The sequence below is a fragment of the Homalodisca vitripennis genome, chromosome 4 (assembly GCF_021130785.1).
Source record: "Homalodisca vitripennis isolate AUS2020 chromosome 4, UT_GWSS_2.1, whole genome shotgun sequence".
Lineage (NCBI taxonomy): Eukaryota > Metazoa > Arthropoda > Insecta > Hemiptera > Cicadellidae > Homalodisca > Homalodisca vitripennis.
This window is the reverse complement of record NC_060210.1, coordinates 105822331-105845006: the sequence shown is the minus strand read 5'-3', so window position 1 is coordinate 105845006 and position 22676 is coordinate 105822331. Positions and strand designations below refer to the sequence as shown.

General features: G+C 32.8%; 1 protein-coding gene across 5 annotated transcripts in view; it reads right to left on the bottom strand.

The window, feature by feature from the left end:
• LOC124359898 (methionine-R-sulfoxide reductase B1) overlaps positions 1-12482 on the bottom strand; it is a 30321-nt gene extending 17839 nt beyond the window's left edge. For 4 of the 5 annotated variants that reach the window (XM_046813023.1, XM_046813020.1, XM_046813022.1 and 1 more), the window contains exons 1-2: positions 12172-12315; positions 11926-12077 (exon numbers count right to left, since the gene is read on the bottom strand). In XM_046813023.1, coding sequence (XP_046668979.1) covers positions 11926-12077; positions 12172-12225 — 206 coding nt within the window. In that variant the 5' untranslated portion in view covers positions 12226-12315. The other variant, XM_046813025.1, reaches the window with a different exon arrangement.
• Between the last annotated feature and the right edge of the window lie 10194 nt (positions 12483-22676).

The window sequence follows — 22676 nt, the reverse complement described above, 5'->3', positions numbered from 1 at the left end:
GCTGCCAAATTTGTTCCTCGACTTCTGACTGACCATCAAAAGGCACATCGAGTTGAAACTTGCCGCCTTCTGAAAGAACATCTCGAAAATGATCCCGATTTTCTGGAAAAGGTAATTACTGGTGATGAGTCATGGTGCTATGACCCAGAAACGAATCAACAGTCAAGCCAATGGAAGTCGCCATCTTCACCTCGTCCAAAAAAATGTCGGCAAGTCAAATCAAACATCAAAACCATGTTGATTTGCTTTTTTGATGCTAAAGGCATTGTTCATTCTGAGTTTGTTCCTCCAGGTCAGACTGTCAACCAAACATTTTATTTGGAGATTTTAAGAAAATTGCGCAACAGTGTTCGCCAGAAAAGACCCGATTTGTGGCAGACTGGAGACTGGTTCTTCCACCACAACAACGCACCGGCACACACAGCCATCTCAGTTAGGCAGTTTTTAGCCAAAAACGGCATGGTTCCGCTGCCCCTTACTCGCCTGACCTCGCTCTATGCGACTTTTTTTTATTTCCACACATGAAAAGAGGCTTGAAAGGTCAACGATTTGACAGCGTTGAAGAGGTTAAGAAAAAAACGAAGATGACTACAAAAAATGTTTTGATCAATGGAAATACCGTTGGGATAAGTGTATTAGTTGTAATGGAGATTGTTTTGAAGGAGATAAGGTCGTATTGTAAAAAATTTGATAATATATAATTTTTATAAAATAATTCCGGTTTTTTTTTGGGTACCCCCTCCTATGTATAGTGTTAAATAAGTTATAGCGGCTTTCAGACTTTGAAGCCTTAAATATAAAAATGTTATATTTTATATTTCTTTAAATTGTTAACCCATACAGTACAGGGCATTTGGGAAGCGATTGAACTTCTTGGTCGTTGAGTGATTTCCTCTTTCTTGATCTGATGAAGAGATCGCGATTGTATGGTAAAAATCTTACAGCCGACCTATCAAGCGAATTTCCTGTAATAAATAAATAGTCGACATTAAACAATAATGAATAATGAAATTGAATAGCAAGTACATTTATTATATACTTTTTTAATATATGAAATAGCTATTTCACTAAAAATGTCAAAAAGGACCAGAATATATATATTTAACACAACAAATATTTGTGTACTGTTAATGAGAGTGGTGTGAGGGTTATGCTGGGTGGAAGGAGTTAGGCAGTCTTTAAAAATGTCAAAATTCTTGGACTTATGTTGGACAGCAAACTCACTTTCACTGACCATGTCACACATACGCTATCCATGTCACGCACGCTGAGCGTGCCGTAGGCGGGCTCATGGGCCTTTCCAGAATCTACTGCCAAAGACAGCAATACTGTAGCTCATACAATCACTGGTCCTATCAGTTTTTTTACTGCTATCCTGCATATAGCAATAGCATCTCAAGAGGTCACACTGAGTGAATATAAAAACTCCAGAACAGTGCTAAATGGTTCATTTTCAATCTTACACGCTCACGTGTCTGGTTATTGACAGGCCTTAAATATACTACCTACAGCAACCGTATGCAGGATGTTTACTAGTTTGTTGTATGATCCACAAGGTTCTTTCCCTCAAGGAGCCTCAGTACTTGAGTGAGTAACATACCGGGAGGAGGTCTCACAACGAAGCATCCGCCATGACCGGGAACATCACTTTCACAGAGTGACAAGGGAGATCAGAAGAAGTTTTTCGTTCTTTGGCCCAATGGTGTACAATTTCCTCCCTCCATGTTTCAAAGACATATCTTCTGAAGTTATAAAAAAATATAAATAAATTTTATCTTTTATCTCTGTAGGATTTTTTAATTAGTAATTAAGATTTTACGTAGGTGTTGATATATTTATTGTTATTTATTTATTCTGTCGCATAGTTAAGTTAAATACTTTTCAGATTAAGATTGTTGTTATAGTTTTAAATGTAGAATTTGTAATGTATAAGCGTGGCATGAGTTGCTCTGAAAATCAGTGTATCTGAGAAACGCTCGAATGAATAAAGGCATTTTTATTTATTTATTTAAAATAAATACCTGGTCAGGAGGGTAGCTAGTACTGAAGAACCCGAGATTGAAATGATTAAAGAGGTTTGTTACCTATAAATTAATAAGAAACCTAAAAATTAATAAGATTTATCGTGATATTCCTAAAAGGTTGCAGTAAGAACAATTTGTTCTTTTCTACGTTCATTAAAATGATGTAGTGTCTGTACAGTTAAGTCAAATAATAGGACTGTTGACAACATCATCTGATGTATTAACCCTTTCCGGGCCAGGGGGCAATATATTGCCGCCATAGATCGCGTCTGAAAAGTACCAGGCGGCAAAATATTGCCATCAGTGACATATGCGAAAAGCCCCAGACGGCAATATTCTCTCCTTGATATTCGTTGTTTTCTTAAATAAATATGACGTCAAATGATTAAAGTTTTATGTTTTTTTATTCCCTGGTATATTTGTAGATAATTAATATGAATATCATTTTTATTTTGGAGGTCTATGCATTTTTATTTCGTAATTGTCACGTGACTTTTATCAGTTGACTCGATCTTTTGTTGTTAATTCGTTATGTTTTAGTGTAATCGTACTATTGTATGCTGGATTCTTCTTCATTATTTTATTTTGTGGTTGTAAATATTAGTTAGTGTTAGTTGTTACGTGCTTAGCTATTGTGTGTAGTAGTTACAATGACTGACAATTTGCGATCTCACGGGAGTGAAATTGTAAGTAGCATATTTGTAAATAGAAAAAGTGTAAATAACTTTCAAATAAAATTGTGTAAATATTTCTTGGTAAATAGTGTTTTTTAACTGTATTGAAACTGTTTAGGGATCCTACAATCACCTGTTTACCGGTACATCCATAATGTGAATATTTATTTTAAGTTTCTTGCAATGTAAGAGTCAATTGCTTTAAACACTTATAAAATGTTGCGAAGTACAATTATGCATATTTATACAAAATGTGTCAAAACATTTTATTTATGATAGAAATAACACAAAATTTTGTATGGTTGTTCCTTTCTAAATGTACAATATAATAAAATAGCTTCGCACAGTAAAAATATTTTTCCCTTTTTTAGTTATTTGCAAAAAAATTTTAAAATAAATTTTTTTTATGTAATCTATTAAAACATTATTTTTTTAGTTTTAAATTACTTAAAACTACATCTATATATATTTTTTGATAGTATATATCTATACGAGTAATTTGGTGCAACTTTTAGGTCATTCTCTAATTTTGTATGAAAAATTATAAATTTTAATCTAAGAGACTGCAAAATCACCAATTTTAGCCTGGCACTTTTGACTAGTCACAAGGGGATATGAGATGTGAAAAAATTTTGCAACATCTCATGTTTAGTCCTGGCCCTGAAAGGGTTAATGGAAAATAGGGGTTTATTTTAGATTTTAAAAATATACCATTGTTGCTGCTACTATTTGGTGATGCCTACTAAAAACATGTAATATATTTACACTAAATGTAGTATAGCATTGCTAATTGTTTTCAGCCGCCATTCAGATTTTCAAGGCCTCAGTTACATTGCTATATGTAACAGATGTTTTTATATTTTTCAAAGTTAAGCAAGTAGTATGTAAATATGATAGATAGTCAAACTTAACCTCACAAGCTTAACAAAAACGTAACTAACTATTACAAAACATAGTGAAATGGAATACTTTTAAGTGTCTAAATTATGGATGAAAATTACATTTATCATGATGGTATGAACAAAAGTAACTAAAAATCCTTATCTATAACCTATTTTCGCTAATTTGTAAATTTTAAGTATACCTTCAATGAAAGTGATAGACAATAAACAAAAATCGTGTAAACTCAGTGCTGCCAACTATTCAACGTTACTTCTTTCAGCATGAAATTGAATTATAGCTGGAACAACACAATTTTGAATAACTTTAGTTTTTGAGTCGCTTGATTAGAAATTAAACTATTTTGTAAACTTGACTGGTATAGGCTATTATGTGGACACTTGGATCATTGTCGACCACTTTCCAAACAACAAATTTTAACTTATATAAATTAATATAATAGTACTCAAATTTCTAAATCTAATTTGCAGGATTTTACTTTCAGAGAAGACATGCAGGCACAAACCAGAGGCAGATAACGGTCCAAGGCAATAAAGAATTTTATATGTTTTGAGTTTAATTTGATTTGAATGGTTGTATCACATTTTTAAATCTTGGATAATTCAAAAAATTTTAAATCCCAAATAACCTAAACTTTTGAAAAATTGGTTCTTGAAAAATAAAAATCACCACTCTAATACATGCCATTTTATAAAAATAAATTATTCTATTGCATGTTACATTGCTGTAAAACTATTTTTTGATATTTCTCTACAAGGGAATTACAGCATTTTAAAACCTAGGTTAATGTATATTACCGCTAATGGAAACAACACTCTGCAGGGATCGTAAAATAAAAATTACTGCTAAGAAAAGATACAGAAAAATTGAATTTTCATGTTTATGCTTTGTAATTATGTATAAATCCTAATACCAAATATAAAAAGTGTATAAAGTAGTCAAGCAACCAAATATGAATGGTGGACAGGAATAGCAATAAGGGAAGCTCCTTGACTTGAGGGTCGCGCACTAATTTTAGATATGAAACTAAAATTGTCGGATAGGTAACTAGGAGACTTTAACTTGATGATTGAGTGTAAAAGGGTGAAGATATGGTACTCACGAAGCTGTAAAAGATTCAGGAGAAATAATTGTTGGAAATAAGGAGAAACGTGCTCAGAACGTCCAAGAATGAAAATAAATCTAATACAGTAGTTTTGGGCTTGCTGAAACCTGCTCGTCAGTCATTTGTCACTATGTCACAATAGTTGAAATGAAGAAACACAAGAATCTTAACCAACATAACTTTGACATTGAGTAGCAGGTACAGAGCAAACCGTTATAAACAGTGAATACTGGCAAATACTCTGTTCCAAGTTGTGGTTATTTGATTAGGCCATTTCAAATGTGTGTTCATAATTAGCCAAGATTTTTAGTTCTGTCTAGATATTCGAGTTTGTGATTGTTTAAGTTTCGGTACATTGCCAATAAAATTAATGAGTCTTGTGGTACTTATAACCACGGTTTTAGTTCTATCTTCAACCCATGTTGCTTTGCCCAAGAAACAATTGATCCAATGTCAGAATTCATTAGTGAAACGATAGTGTATTTATCATCAGTTTGAAAGTGTCTATATATTTTTAAATTGCTGGCATATAAATGGAAATTTGAATGTGTAATTATTGATGTTACATAGTCAATGTAAAGTAAAAAAAGGAAGAAACCCAGAACAGAACCAACGCCATGAGTAACAAGCCTCCAGTCAGATGCTCTATCCCCCTCTTTCACACATTGTTGTCGTCCTGTAAGATATGAGTTAATCCAGTTACAACCATCAGAGAAGCCATAATTGTTTTATAAGATCAGGAGAAGAGAGTGATAAATGCAGTCAAAGGCCTTGGAAAAATCAAAGAATCTTTAAATTGTTGCTTGCCTTTTGTCCATTGACAGACTTATATCATCAGCAACTTTCAATAACGTGTGCTAAAATTTGAGCGAAATCCAGATTGAAATTCAGTCAGGATATTGTGGCTCTTAAGATAGTAGGTGAATTGCTGATGGAAAATTCTTTTGAGACATTTGGAAAGACAGGGAAGGATACTGATTGGCCAGAGATCACACAGATTAGGAGAATTTTTTTCAAAGACCATACAATGGTGTATTTCCCATGTATTAGAAAACAAGGAAGAATGTAGGGATTGATTAAAGATCATAACTAAAACAGGCAAAGTATCTTTTAAAAAGCACAAAGAATTGTCGGCCCGACTGCGTTGCTAGTCATCATCACAATCGCAGCCAGCAAGTCAGCCTCATTCACGGGAGTGAAAGAAAACTAGTGCTCTGTGCCGCAATGTGGAACACCTATTGATATAAGAGTTAAGATTTTGGTACTAGGTACTAGACTCACTTTGTAGTTATTGAATTGTTCAAGTGGAAAGTGATTAAGAAATAAATAGGATTGCAATATTCAATAAATAAAAGTGAGGAAGGGCACACATTTTTTAACCCATACCATAATACCATACCGTAGATGGATATATTAGAATGGAGAGTTTGACCAAAATGCCAAATACAATTTATATCCGATATTAAGATTATGTCTCTTGAAGAGTTTTTTAGTTTACAGAAGGCCTTTGAAATGCCCGATGCACGCTTCGTTCTTATTATGGTTGCCAATGAAATATTTATAAACGACCTTCACTCTGTGGCAGGGGAAGGGGATCGCCGTTTGTCTAACTCCGACCACCTGCTCGTGAGTCTCCTACAGAGCCATAACCAAACACATCCGTGACGTGTATTACTGCTTTCTCGGTTGCCGTGAGTGCGCGTCTACTACGTATTTTGTTATTATTCTTCATCTTCTGGTAGTGTTGCGATTAGTTTGAAATAAATATTTATCTTATTTTACAGTAAAATGTGTTTAAACTTAAAATTTATTTCAGTATAATTAAATTTTACAATGCAATTGAAATGTATTTGAAATAAAACAATAATTTATTTTTATCTTTATCAATAAGTACGCTCATTATAAGTAAAATGCCCTGTTTTATACTTATTGCTTTCACCTTTCTTCATTTAATTATAATAAAATTTAGCTTTGAACTTAAGAAACAAAAAATGTTAACTTGTCTTGGAAGTTAATGGATTTATTAGTGGTGTGCGAAGGGTTAAATTTCCTTAAAAAAAGTGAAAATCCCTCCTGCGTATTATAGTAATCTCTTAAATACAGCATCTGATCTTGACTAGGATAATAGGCCTTTGGATACGGTGGTTAGTTCTCCAGTAGGGTAGGTCTAAACATGTGCTTTAGATAATCAGGTAGTTAGTTTGGTTAGTTTTTCTTGGCTGCACTGTAATAAGCAACCACCATCACAATCAAATCAAATTATTAATTAGAAATACCTATTCTATCGAATACAAAAACATTCCAATATTATAGTTACAAATTTTATTTTAACAGTCACTGTTTAAACTGAAGAAAAAATATCCTGATTTTCAAAAGTCAAAATCAGATGGCGATAAATAATAGTAAAAGGTAATTGTTTACTTTAGCCACTCTACACTATTTGTCAAAATTTCAACTTAAAATAAGAAAATAAATATATAGGATAATAGTATAATAGATATAAAAGGGAGGAAAGCCTAAATAATAACAAAAATTACAACGGAAGGTTTTGGTGGCAACACCCAACACATCTGACAAAAAGAGAAAACCATCCACGAGATAGTACCTAAATTCTAGCTCAGTTGAAGTAAATGCCCGTTTCCACCGTACCCAAAATTCCTTATACATGATCTGACTTAAAAAAGCGGCCTACCCAGGGATGAACTAGACGACACAATAAATTAAGGTAGTAAAATTTCAAACATAATTAAAATAAATCAAATAGAGAAAAATAATATAAACAAGTAAGTGCGCTTGGGCTAGGTACTAATAATAGTTTAAGATTATTATTTTCATTATGAGTAATATTAAAATATAGCTACATTAAAATATCTGCATCTGTAACAATATTTTGTTAGTGTTATACTTAAACTTTTAATTTTAACTAACTAAAGTTATTACTTGTTTTATTAGGCTTTACTTTTGTTAAAAGTTCCAAACTTAAAACTATTTTTCAATAAAGACTTTTTATTTTTAAAATGTTTTTATATACTGAAGCACGCAAAAACATGAATTTTATTTTTTTATGTGATTCTACGCTTTATGTAGATCATTTTAAAAGAGAAATACTTGGATTATCACTTTTTAAGATATTGCGATTTTAGTAAAACACCTTTTTTGTCATAAAAGCACCCTATAAATAATGAACACAAAAATTTTCTTTAATTGAAAGTACAAGCTTGTCTGGAGTTCTCGGAATAGGGTAACCTACGTTAAGCAGACCCGGTTTTTTTATATCGAAATTGGTAAACGATATTACTTAATCATAATCATTGATATAATCAATCGAAACTGATTAATTATTTTGAACAATTAACTTAAATAATCTATATCAACAGCTGCTGTAAACACTTTCACATAATACGTGTAGGGTAATATTTCAAATTTACATAAGTAACATTTTCAATTTTAGAAAACTACACGACATTGCTTTGTAAGATGATGACATGTTTTTCGTGGCTTCAACATGTTGGACTCGTACCGAAAAACCTATTATGTGAAATTTGTGGGAAAGAAACAATTGTAATAGGAGCAAATAAGGTCGTCTTCAGTTTTCCTAATTTTGGTTATAATAATTTCTTTGATCACTGTAAATATTAAATTCATATTTTAATTTAAAACATATGGTTGTTATTGAGGACTATAGATACTTATATATCGATAGTCTAGGATTTGAGATGCAAATATTAGGTATTGATGATTACATTTAATGATACGAAAAACCGGGTCCGCTTATCGTACCCTGCCCCTCGGAATATGTAGAAATGATCATTTTGCCCAAACTTTAACCGCCTATAAAACAAAAACAAGTTGAGGTAGAAATATAAAATTGTGTACATTTCCTCATCTATATGGAAGGATTAAAAATGTACAGTTTCATCAAAATTTGAGATGGTTAGTGACAAATCTAAAATTTTCTGGATGATTTGATCTGGAATGACCCATAACGGCTAATGGCAACACTAAAACACGTCTTTATTTTGGAAAATACAATGCAGAAAAGTCTGACCAATCACGAAATAGCTAAAAATAGTTATTTAAAATGAGATGTGCATTGGTAGAGAATGTTGTAAACACGTCTAGATATAGGAACACACGGCAACAAAGAGGTAGTAGTATTTGATGACTAATCATCAATCAATCTTCATCATAGAGGTAGAAACTGTTAAAAAAGCTCGGACCTCTAAAATTTCTTCTACTTTGTTGGATTGAGTGTTAATATCTCAATTATCCCCTCCACCAATGCCTACCCCTCCTTAGCTACATCCCACCCCCACCCAGTTTCTGTTAGTTGATCTCCCCCCCTTCCCCGCAGTCTCCTAGACTGTTGAACTATTTGAAATGTAACCTAAAAGTTCAAATTTATTGTGCCTTTATGGATCGTGACAATTTTTAAAAATTGTTTCAGGGAATAAAAACATACTATTTTTAGACATTTATAAAAATGGTTTGAGATCTTTATAGCTGACGTTTCTAAAGTAACGTTCAACCATTATATTTTTGTACCATTATAATCTCCACATTTTCCTGAAAAAATAATGTACTGTATTACATTGTGAGACTTTAACCCTTTAAGGACCAACCGTCTAATTTATCACCGGCGGCGTACTATGCGAAAAGGACGAGTCGTCTGATTTATCGGCGGCGGCGTACTATGCGAAAAGGACCAGCCGTCTGATTTATCGCCGGCAAACTTTTCATATTTTTTAAGAGATATTTTAATCTTCTACATGGAATAAATGTACTGTACTATTTTTCTATTCCCTGTATGTTTCTTACTATGATATCAAATTTTAAACGTCTTTGGAATCATCAGCTTGGTGAAAAAAAAATATTTTAGGGCCATGTTGCATCGTAATGTTGTCAGGGTACTTTAGGATTATACCGACCACACCCAGACATGAATCGTTATTTGACATTTTGCTTCTACTGATTACTAGATTAGCGTAGAACAATATTTCGTCAATATAAAACAGGAATTGACTTATTGCAAACCCCTCCCCATCCTCAGACAGAGGTCAAAGTCGAGCGGTCTAGTAGATAACGTGATTGCAGAGTCTCGCCGCCCGTTCAGCTGGTGCGTCGCTTTGTTGTACTTCCGTGTTTTACCCCTACATTTCTACAAACACAAAAATTCAATAAAAACTAAACTCTTTATTGAAAAAAATACACAAAACTTGTTTTTATGTACTGTGCAAAAAACTTAAATAATCATGTGATGCCGCGCGGCCTGCCGTAATCGGGATTCTCGAGAAAGATAAGATAACAGCGACAACAATACTGATCACAATACCTGGAAATGCTTGTTTATTGATGGAATGTTAGTGCTGTTACTCAACTACATCGTTTTATAACGTTCTAAGTTCATTGAAAAAAGTTTAAGCGTTGGGGGCATATAACGGAATCTGACCCCATTAACAATTGATAATCGTTGTAAGTTTGTAATTTTGTAATTAAAGAGTTGTTTTTTCGTTCTATCATGTTTGTTTCTATTAATGTATATTTTTGTATTCTTCATACTGGTGTGGTCGGTATAATCCCAAAGTACCGAATAATATCCTTAATAGCCTATAAGGTTTTGTATGTTAGGCTAATGCTGAAAAGTGTGTTTTAACCAGTGTTACAGAAAAATTTAATTAATTTACAAACTTTTTATTTTTTATTCCAGGGCTTTCAAATTTTGTACAGTTATAGAGAATTATATGTAGAACTAATAAATACCATTTCCCACACATAATTTATTCTTATTTTTGGTAGTTATTGAAGATCAAATTCAATTTTTTTTCTTTTTTTTATTTGATAAACAGATAAATCAAATTGTTTTTTGCTATATAATGACTTAAATTTATTTTTTCACAATGAACAATTTAATTATAAACATTTTAAGCCTAAAAACAAATCTGTACAGTAATTAGTTCTGAAGATATGATTTTTCTCTCAAACGCTTGAAAAATCGCACATTTTTAATATAAACAGTTCTTGGAGCATGGCCAGAAAACGGAAAAATTTTCTTTGCATATGTCAAATTTTGGTCTGGTCCTAAAAGGGTTAATAAGTGGCCTACACTCGTTATTCGGTTGTTTGTATTGGACAATTCAATATATTACCCTACTTCGATATGTACAATTCGTGCACAATAAGTTTTAATAAAATACAGAAAGAAGAATCTCGTACATTATAATTTTTAAAAACACAAGTTTAACATTAACGTTTCAAAATAACAAAACCAACTATGGCCTAGATTTAGATATCAAAGAAATCTTATAATATTAACTGCCCAGCTATATATCAATGCGTAACCGCTCTTGTGAAAAGGTGGAAAGAATTCTCCCCATGGGTTATCAGAAGCCAAACCCACATGTTGAAGCCACTTATGCAAATTTTGTCACTTGTGACAAATATCTCACACATTTTCCTCATTCATCGCCATTTTCAAAGTGTCAAAATATTAGTTACTTCTTGCTGTTTATTGCTTACATTAAAATTACTATAACTAATAAGTTGAAATCATATGCTAAGTTAAATAAATCGTAACAACGAATTATTTCTTCAGATAGAAACATCAGACCATTCGATAAAAACAACTGAGTGACGAGTGTAAGCTGCTTATTAAAGTCTACCCTATTACACATGTAGGTGTAGAGTAAAAACATATTTTTACCAAATTTTTATAGTACAAATACAAAACACTAAAAAATGGCCAGTCATCACAAGGATAAAATTACTGTCAGTCCCAGGGTTAAATAAAAATATGAGAAATTTTTGTTTAACTTTGATTAGTGTAAATCTTAGGAAGAATGAATTAAAAATGTTTTACATTGACAGACTTTCTCTCATTTTAAATATTTTTGAGGCCTTGCATTGCTTTATAGTTCATTAGAACTGTAATCCTATTAACTTCTTAGATTAGCACATTCAAATTTTAAAATTAAAAAAAATGTAATGCGAGACTAAGTTAGTATTCACCAAGAATTCTTAATTTTTCAATAGGCATATATTTCTTAGTAATTAGCAGTGACAAAAGATTTGGCTATGAGTAAAGAGTTAATTAGGCCTTTAGCCTGCCACTGGAGAAATAAAGGATTAATTAGTAAGTTTTAAGTTACAATTATTATCCTACAGTGCCAATTTAAAAACATTTGGACTACAATTTCAGGAATGGATAGTAAATGCAGTTACTTGCCTCTCAGTTCCTTTTTCTTGAGTAACATGATATTGTAGAGGTGTCAATCTTTTCTTCAGCTCAGCTTTCTTTTCTTCTGAATCTGACATGGTTGAAAGCTTCTTACTCCAGTTAATAATACTAGGAGATGTTTTGTATTGTGTCGTTTTAACCTTAAAAAGATGTAATAAGTTAAATAGCTGTAAAATACTCAAAACAAATAAGTTAGGCTTTAAGGCTTTAATGACATGAAAATTGGGTACTTACAAAATATTCACAGATCGGCCTTATTAGAAGGAAAGAATTCTTGCGACTTAACATTCCAAAACTCAAATTATATTTATTTCAATGGTTGCACTGTAAGAAACTGTAGTATCTAGATTGTTAAAGATATTCAAGTACAATTATTTGACTCACCTTCAGTTAAACAAAAACTTAAATAATCCTGATTGGTTGTCTCGCTCAGCTGTCAACTTTATTCATACATTATCAACAGTCGACATAGCCGATCTGTCCGCTCCAGAGAGAGAAACGAAAAATGACAGGCAGAAGAGAAGGAACTGTACTTCGAATAATTACAGAGTACTTGCACATTAACCATATGTCATAGAATAAAAAAGAAAAAACAGAGAGGAAAGTCAATATTAATAGTTGTTGCACATAGAGATGGGTGTTATTTAAAGTAACATAATACACAAGGTGTGGCCGCTTGGAAACAGTTGTTCCCGCAACATGTTAATGCTATTTTGGCAACTTGATGACAACGAACAATGAATTCATTCGTTACCTTGCCGACAACGGTAAGCTTAACCTGGATACAGTATAAAGCCCATCTATCCAATAGACGGATGGGTTAAGTTCTCTGTAAAAATCGCTCGCCTGCTTATTAAATAGTTTCTCGCACACCGGCGTCCGTCCATTTGAAGAATAATAAATAATAAATTATTCATCGCAAAAAACATGTTGATATGTTATGGCAAGTCATATTTGTTGTAGCTAAAATGTTTAATTCATTCCCCCTCGCACTTACAGTTTATCCATTCACTCAGTTCTCATACACTTCAATAAATTCCACTTAAGCCTCACTGTCAGTCGGTATGTAATGCATTCTCCATTGGCTTTAAATCATTCTCCCAATCGTGTGCTATAAACTCGTCAATACTATCAAATGTTTCTGCGATCAAAATATTTTCAGGCGAGTTTTAAAAACCTTTAGCGTTGGAGCAGTTGTAATTGAATTTGGCAATGTGTTAACGAGTTGAACTCTTGTCTGTGAAGGCAAACGCTCATGAGCTGCCACCCTGTGACTCATTCGATAGTTCTCCCTGCTTCCAGTTTCGTAAGGTTGAATGTCATTCCCTCTTATGGAATCGTATTTTGATTGTAAAAAATGCATGTTTCTAAAATATAGAGGCAAGGTAATGTCAACAATTTTAAATTTTGAAATACTGGCCTGCACGACTCTCTTCCTTGCAGTTTTGCAATTGTTCTTACTGCTTTTTTACAATAAAAACTCTAGAGAGGTTTGTACTTGAACGTCATCCCTACAAATTAATTCGTAAGTTAAGTGTGGGTAAAATATTCCGAAATACGCCGTCATCAGTACTTGAATTGGGCAGTATTTTGAAAGTTGCCTCATAATATAAACGCCTGAGGGCAACTTTGCGCATATACTGTCTATATGACAATCCCAAATCAAGCCTCGATCCAGGTGTATTTCAAGGAATTTTGTCGAGTAAACTTCTTCAATCTCAGTATCAACCACCATTATAGTTGGATAACTATAATTGAATAAATGAAGATTTGGTTTGATTAGTTTTGAGGTTGAGCTCATTGAATTGTTTAATTGTATTGTTGAGCTCAAGGAACGTAATCTTTCTATATAGTTCTTGGTTTGGCCTTGATTCGAAACAGAGAGTCGTGTCATCTGCGTACTGGAGGAGTTACCCTTTTTGTACTGATGAATCAACGTTATTAACGTAAATCAGGAAAAGCAAAAGGCTGAGTATAGAGCCCTGTGGAACACCTAGCTCAGCAATATTTTAAATGTTTAATTTTTAGTACATGGTGAAAAATATATAAGAAATATAATACAAAAATATGTAATAATACATTTCAGCTGACATTCTTTATGATTATAATAATTTATATTAAAATAATATTTTTAATAAACAAATTGGACCACTAAAGCATTGCAAAATGTAACAAGACTCCCAACTTTGGGGTTAACAATGGGGTTATAACGAACCCAAAGTTGTAGTGTAACCATTATTATTTAATTGTTGGAAATATATCTACAACTGGATAATATCAACTTGTATATAAGTTTTATAGAGCCCTAATGTATTTTATATTTAGTACACCAAATTAATTGTCCAATTATGTTTAAAACACAAAATAAATTGTTCAGTTTGACTAGGTTCACGTGTGTTTCATAATTGTGTAAAGTTATTATATGTGTATTTCTTAAACTTATACAATTAAAAAATAAATGATTTTTGTTTTATTTATTTCTAATTAATTATTCTAATGCGTACTGTAAATCAATATCAATAATTTTTAATTGTATAATTAATTCTCAACAATACATTTATATGAATGATTAAACAGTCATATTATAAAACCGAAGTTAAGAGATTTATTACAATTTGCAATGCTTTAAAAATGGGACCAACATTTGTGTGTAAAAATATTTTTTTATATAAATTATTATATAATTATAAAAAATTATATGAATAATGTGAGATAAATTCTGAAAGTTTGTTCTTAATTATACCAAAATATACTTTTAACTGTCTCAAGATAAATTATAGTAACGAGATTGAGCAGATTTAATGATACTTTGAATACATTATGATAGTAACAAAGTCCGGTTTAGTAATTTATTGTATTTCAATAATGCTCTATAAACAACAGCCACTGGAAAACGTTTTTCAAAGAACGTTGTACAGTGGACAGACGGACGAGAGTTTCACAATGGAGAGTCGGCAACAGTTGCTGAAATAACACGTTGCGGTAACCTGTTTTCGGCTGGCAGAATAAGGCCGCAATTTCGCGTTGTAATACCCTCCCTAGCTCACCGAAAACTGGTGGTCATAGTTTCTGGTACCATGCACACGGAGCCAATTTCAAGTGCGTAAATACCATTTTGATACATTGGGTTTCACAGCACCTAAAATTTGATACTATCATAATAAGGATCTTTTCACTTCAGTTTGTAAATATTTCACTCCAATTGCTCATCTGTTTTGGAGTTCAATACATAAAAAACATACAACATAAATGGTTAAAAATCTATATATATTTACGCGGTATTTACCCCACCCATCGTGAACTCAAATCAACCAGTGTATTTTTGTTTGAAAATAAATATAGATATAGATTGCGTTTATGATACAAATTTAATTTTTGTTTTATATATATATATATAAATGAACGTTTGTGTGTTTGTCCTTTATGGAATCGCAAAATATTAGACAGACCATTATGAAAATTTGTATGTATACGTATTTTTCCACGGAGAAGATTTATAAGCTATGCCCATTGATGTAACTCACCACCAAGCGGCGCGGCGCTGCAAAAGATAAAAGGTTTCAAAGCGCCTGCACACTATAAACTGTGCAGTTACGCACAATTGTGTGCACAATTACGAGACAGTTACGTATATTACATAGCCAAACACTATTTGAAGGCGCTAAGTTATGTATATTTGTCTTTGAGATACATTTATGATTGAACGTAAAGTTGGAGTGTTAGACCACTTTATAATAAAGTACATGTACGTGCTCAATGGCTATAAACATAAACATATTTTCTTGATCGTGGCAACAAGGCAAACTCTACATCGGCGTTGTAAATATAATCAAATTAAACCAGAAGTTCACATACACAGGCAAAGCTTACGAAAAGCGTGCAAAGCCGCGGGAAACAGCTAGTTTTTAATTAATTTAATTAATCATGAATACAAATAGCAATATGGATAAACCACGTTCACAGCGGTCGAAAGTCAACAACAACAAGAACCGTAAATAACGTTTAGTAATGAATTTAATAACAGTATTAATTTATTTTGACTTTAATAATGTTGATATTAATAATAAAAGATAAACTCTCGCCAATCATGGACGTGCTACGGTATTGTAACTAGCACTCCTTTCGGTGTGGTAAACAACTATAGATAAACCGCTCACAAAGAAACCTGCGCAAAAACAAATATCTGAGCAGCACCGCGCAGGAGGGGCCCCCTCCGGCGTGGCGGGTGGGTTGTGGCGAGTAGTGGTGGGGAGTTGGACCAGCATCTTCTTGTCTCTGCTTATCAGCTGTGTGCATCGTGTCTTGCTCGCACAGTTTTGTTTACACTGCAGCTACTTACTCGTGTAGCTACTTACAAGTGTCGCAGTTTAAGCGTACAATATTAATTGAACAGACTCGTGTAGTCATAGACGTATCCATAAAGCTTGCATTTTGTTGTAAGGTTAGCTAGCCGCGCAGTGGCAGTGGCCAGTATAGAGATGTGTCGTTCGGTCTTAGCCCGTTCAATTGGAATGGATCTGTCAGGTGAACGAGTGATACGGATTAGAGTGTTTCAAAAGACCCGTTTACCTCGGATGTTTAGTTTATTTTTCCTGCCAGCTGAATAAATTTGATATTTTTTCAAATCGGATATATTATTTTTAAGAATCTTTAATACTTATAATATTAGAATTATGTTTATTTTAAGAGTCTTATACATAGAAAATAACTTATCATATAGAACTAAATAAAACTATAGATTCTATGTGTTAGGTTACACTAGGTCTCCAAAATTGTTCAGTCGTTACTTTCGTTCACTGCTAACCGATTATGAATAAAACCGTAATTGTATAACTTGACGGATTGAGTAAAGGAGACTGGGTATTATGAAAAGTGGTGGGTACTTAATTGGTTAGATGTCTAAAATATGTAGTTATTTATCAAATAAATTATTTATCAAACGAGCGATATGTAAGTTTGATTTGTAGCAATTTATTTTAAAAAGATTGTGAGGGAATAACCTTACTTATGACAGATCAAAGGCATATCAATCAACCAAGTCCTTTGCCATAACTATTAACATTTGAAACATTTACTAATGTTGCTGATAGCTTACAATTAACTTTTTTAGTATGTTTAAGAGATATACACTAGATTCTTGAAACAATACTTATATTGTTATATATCTATACATTCTCTATACGATATGCTATTTCTTCCTCTATTCGTTCACTTTTTTGAAAGCAGATCTTTTCGTTCAGTCGGTCATCCGTTCATTTTGTTCGATCAACACGATCTCAGGTATAACACGCTCTAGCGCTAAGACTTAGTAATTCTGCACTGACCGGTTCAAATAAACGGATCGCAGCAGTGAACGAGACTAACTGAGCCGGATCAGTCAGATGATCCGATAGAGCGAGCACTGTTGGGGAGACCGGGAGAGGGCGGCATCACATTTACGCGGTATTTACTCCACCCTGCGTGAACTCAAATCAACCAGTGTCTTTTTGTTTGAAAATAAATACCTCATTATTAAAAAGAATACTTATTTGTCCAGACCAAAATGGCTCAACTACTAATGACAGTTAAATTGGTGGGCAAATTCTATCCGTCACCAACAATGCATCTTTTATCAGCTTAATTAACCTATATTGCATTAATGTAGCCTTGATTATGGATTCTTCTGAGGCTCCATAGGATCCATAATCAAGGCTAGCAGTTACCCGCGACTTCGCACCTATTGTCGCAGGCTTTGCACGTGTATGAGCACTTCTGGTCTGAGTGAATTATGTTTCCGACGCCAATATTCCTTGTTGCCACAATTATGAAAATCTGTCAAAAAAGTTTGTTTTCATGGCCATTGTAATGTACTCCAGTTTTAGTATTATTTGTTCTATCGTTGATTTTGACTTGTCTTTAAATATATATTATAATAGATAGAAAGTTTGTCTGTTATATTTAATATTTGCTAAAAATGTATAGTTAAGAGTATATTATTTATTCTAAACCTTTAAATTGTACAATCTGGATACATTCGTACTCTGAGCTGAACAGTGGCTGCAGAAAAGATTGACATAAGAATAGATACTATCAAGCATACTCCATATTTTTACACTTATAAATGTAAAGAAATTGAAAATAGCGGATACATTAATGAAACGTGTGGTTGTCCTGTCATCATACAATGTTTACACAGAACAGTTAATTATATTTAACACGTTATTTCAATTAACATTTCGCAACTTTAGAAACCAATATATTCGCTTTTTTACAGACCAGTGGAGGGGGAATTTTCAAAATAAGAATATGTCTATATTCTTACCAAAGACCCTGAGAATGTCAATATAAAGTTTTAGTAAGTCGGTAGAATATTTTATGTGTGAAAGCAAAACAAACAAAGGCACTTTCTCATTTATATTATTACTAGTAATTAAAACTATAACAATAATTTACTAACTGCTAAAGGAATAATAAAATTTAAATAATTTTTTCTTCTGACTCCTTATATATTAGAAGTAAATTAGATAAAGTTAGCAAATTTCTAGTACCACTTTTTTTCCGTTTTCAGGTTTAGGTAGTTAGTTTACGTTGGCGCTGAGTGCCTCAAATATAGAAAAAACAAAACAAAAGAGAAATAATTGTTCTCGTAGTTTTACTCAGACCCTGGCCTCCTTGTAAAATCAGTACAGTTTGTACGTCGGAATGGCGGGTTCAACTTGGCGAGTGAAGACGATGTCTCCGTCTGTCCCAGGTTAATGTTAAAGTTAATGGTAGTGACAAATCCCTTCAGTGTGAAAGATTTTCTAAACACTGGTACCATAAAATTTGTGTTGATATTTCAGCCAAAGATTACGACATGATAAGTGTATTAAGTGAAAAAGAGAAATGGTTCTGTATGCTTTGGGAACTGAATAGATAGTATGGTTTCAAAACACTGTACTGTGGAGGATTTCATTGATATCAACTGTGAAAAAAATTATGGTTGCCTGTAAAGTCGGTTTTACGGGCGAAGATTTTACGTGACAACGTCTTTTTCTCGGTAGAATATTTATTGATATGAATATTATTAAATTGCACAATAGGAACAAGGAATTGAATGAAAATAAGAATTGCACAAATTTTAACTATAGAAATATATTTTGTTTACTAAAACATTGTACATAATTTGAAATTAATTAAAATTTGTTATTGTAAATGGTAAAGTTGAATAAAACATTTACTAAAATTGGAATTTGAAATTCTTGCTAAACACAGTTAAATTCTAACTCCGCGCGTGGTGATTGGTCGGTTTAGTTCGTTTGTTTGGTCGCACTGTTATGACAGGTTAGAGGTTATAATTTGTTATTTTAAATGTTTGACTAGCAATACGCGCTGTTTCTTCTCAATCGACTGAATTACGATTGATTGCAGAGTGATTTAAACTAATAATTTACTTAACACTATCAACATTTGTCAATAGTATGACATAACCTATAAACTCAGTTTCTCAACTTTTGTGTCAATCTAACAATTAATCAATCAATCATAGTTTACGATAATGAAATATCAGTGTACAATTATTTACCTTTATTGTTGTAGTTGTTGTAAATGACGAATCTAAGCACTCCACATTTTCACGAATAAACATAGTTATCTGCTTTATCCCGTGCGGCGGTCCCACAGTTATCTGCTTTATCCCGTGCGGATCCCGTACGGCGGACCCACTGGACGGGCATCGTAACGTTACCGGGCGTTACACTTTTTCATGAGTGACTCCGAGCCGCAACCTAATTTAAGACGTTGTCACTTCAAAAACTATTTGACTTAACAAAAACACTAAATAGAGATACCGCCGATATTGTTTATAAACTTCGCGAAGTATTATTTGATAATATGTATGTTAAGGAATGAGATGACTCCCTTCAAACAAGAGAAGAGGTTAATAAAAAAATATCGTTATCAAAGACTTATCTACTCTCAATAATAAATGAAAGCGAAAATATAAATAATGTTTTGGGAAACAGTTCCGTAAACAGTTTGAACAGACAAGTTTCTAACCAAAACGTTTCAAAGCAAACTGATGACATAACCTTAATATGAACAAGTGGCAGAAGGGGTATTGTGGAACAAGTAAATAATGCTAGAAAACATAGCAACAATGAACGGGTTGTCAATCATTCCAAAATGGAATGGACAAGGGTTAGTAATAAAAAAGTGTGATTTATCAATAGTCTATAATATTATATATCGTTATATATATTATATAATATTATAGTTTACATAACAGGCCTAAGACAATATTTCAGAAAACTACTCCAAATGGGGAAGAAAAGTGCTTGGTCTACCAGAACGTTCAACATCGCCAAACAGTAAGGTACAGAGTCGTTTATCGTACAGTGAGGTATAAAATCTAGTATTAAGAACAGAAATAGGGTTATCTACGGCACAAAAAATAAGAGAAAATACCTTACTTAAACTAGCTAACTGTATGTTGTGGTTGTTTGTATCTGGACTAGAACCTAATCTTGCTCCGCAATCAGTTATTAATCACCAGAATAGCTTAAAATCGTTTGTACAGAGTGAACAATTAAGAATTGGGTTCAATAATTATAGTTCCTTTAAGATACCATTAGCACCATTAGAATTTGGTGAAGAATGTATACATTCTAACAAATCCTATGGTCTCAGGGCTATATACTTCCTAATATAGACCTCCTAGAATGGAAAGTACTAATGAAAAAATGACTCCTTTTTTGTAAAGAACCATCAAATAACAAAAATAATCTAGGCCCGATATATGTGGTTAATTTGGGAATTATAATTAATATTTTTAAAACGTTTCAAAGCAAACTGATGACATAACCTCAATATGAACAAGTGGCAGAGTGGATATTGTGGAACAAGTAAATAATGCTAGAAAACGTAGCAACAATGAACGGGTTGTCAATCATTCCAAAATGGAATGGACAAGGGTTAGTAATAAAAAAGTGTGATTTATCAATAGACTATAATATTATATATCGTTATATATATATATATATATATATATATATATATATATATATATATATATATATATATATAATTTAATGTAAATAAAAGTCGTTTGACAGGTATTTGGTCTTCCGATCATTGAAATTAAATAAGGCTATTGCCATTTATACAATTTAATGTATATATATATATATATATATATATATATATATATATATATATATATATATATATATATACAGGGTGATTCATGAAGTTCTCCCACCACTTCTACAGCACATTGTGCTAGTCAAAATAATGAAAAAATGTTATACAAACATTAGGTCCAAAAACGCTTCGTTTTGCGAGTTACAGCTTGCGAAAGATTTTCACCTGAATTCCTGGGTAAAGAGTAAAATAAAAGCCATACTGAACTTGTGGAAAGGTTAATTAATTAAGAAATATCGTGGATTCTTATGTATTTTTCCCTGATAAAGCTAATAAAATAGGTTTCAGAACTGTACCTGTAGTAGTTTTTGAGGGATTCAGGGTTAAATGCAAAAAAATTGGGGCACGAAACAATGTTTTTTTTAAGTTTGATGTACAATAACTTTGTTAAATTGGTAATAAATACATAAAATCAACAGACATTAATTGTAGAGTATTTAATTCTGAGAAAATTGATATAATCAAAGTCTAAAATAAAACAGAAATAAATACCAAAAAATTGATTTTATTCAGTACAATACATTACTAGTTTTAAGCAAAATTAATCAGGTTGGGCCAACCGTACGCAACTTTTTATAATAGATGTTCGAAAATGAGGCCATCATGATCAATACATTTTGCAGCACGTTTGTGTATTGCTTTTGTTGCGTTTCTTAATTTTTCAGGACTTCCCTGTATCTGCACAGCCGAATCCATAATACGGGCAATTAATTCATCACGAGAATTCACTTTTGTCTTGTATACAATGTCTTTCATCCATCCCCAGATGCAACAATCCAATGGAGATAGATCTGGTGATCTTGGTGGCCAAGGGTGAGGGCCCTCCACGACCAATCCAGTGTCCAGGAAATTGATGATTTAAGTAAGCAGAAACGGCACGTGAAAAGTGGGGAGGTGCTCCGTCATGCTGGAAGTACAAATTTTGTCTGAGATGTAAAGGAACATTCTCTAACAGCTGCGGCAACTCTTCTTGAAGGAAATGCAAGTAGAACTCAGCATTTAGGCGTCCAGGTAATATGAAAGGTCCAATCAGCCGATATAAAAGGCCACACCAGACATTGACGCTAAAATCGGTGTTGAAAATTCTGTTCCACTACCTCATGTGGATTTTCTTCTGCCCATGAGTGTTTCATTGTGCAAGTTATTGACACCATCCCGAGTGAACTGTGCCTCATCCGTAAACAAAATACGCTTGTAGAGTTGATTATTAATATTCAAAAAGTTGCAAAACTCCAAGCGAAGCGGACCATCCCCTAGCTGTAGATGTTGAACCTTTTGTTTATGAAACGGATAAAATTTGTTTCGATTAAGTGACCTGCACACCGTTGACTGCGAAACTCCTATCCGCCTAGAAATACGTCGTGTACTTACACCTGGACTGCGATGAACAGCATTAATAACAATATCATCATCAAGTTGGACAGCTCGTTCATAATTTGGTTCTAGTACTTGGTAGTGATCCTGTTTCCCGAAGAGTACGAAAAGTTCCTAAAATTGTTTTGGTATCTGGAATCCTCCTATTAGGGTAACGTAGTTCATATTCTTCTACAGCAGCTCTAGCATTACCATTACAGTAACCC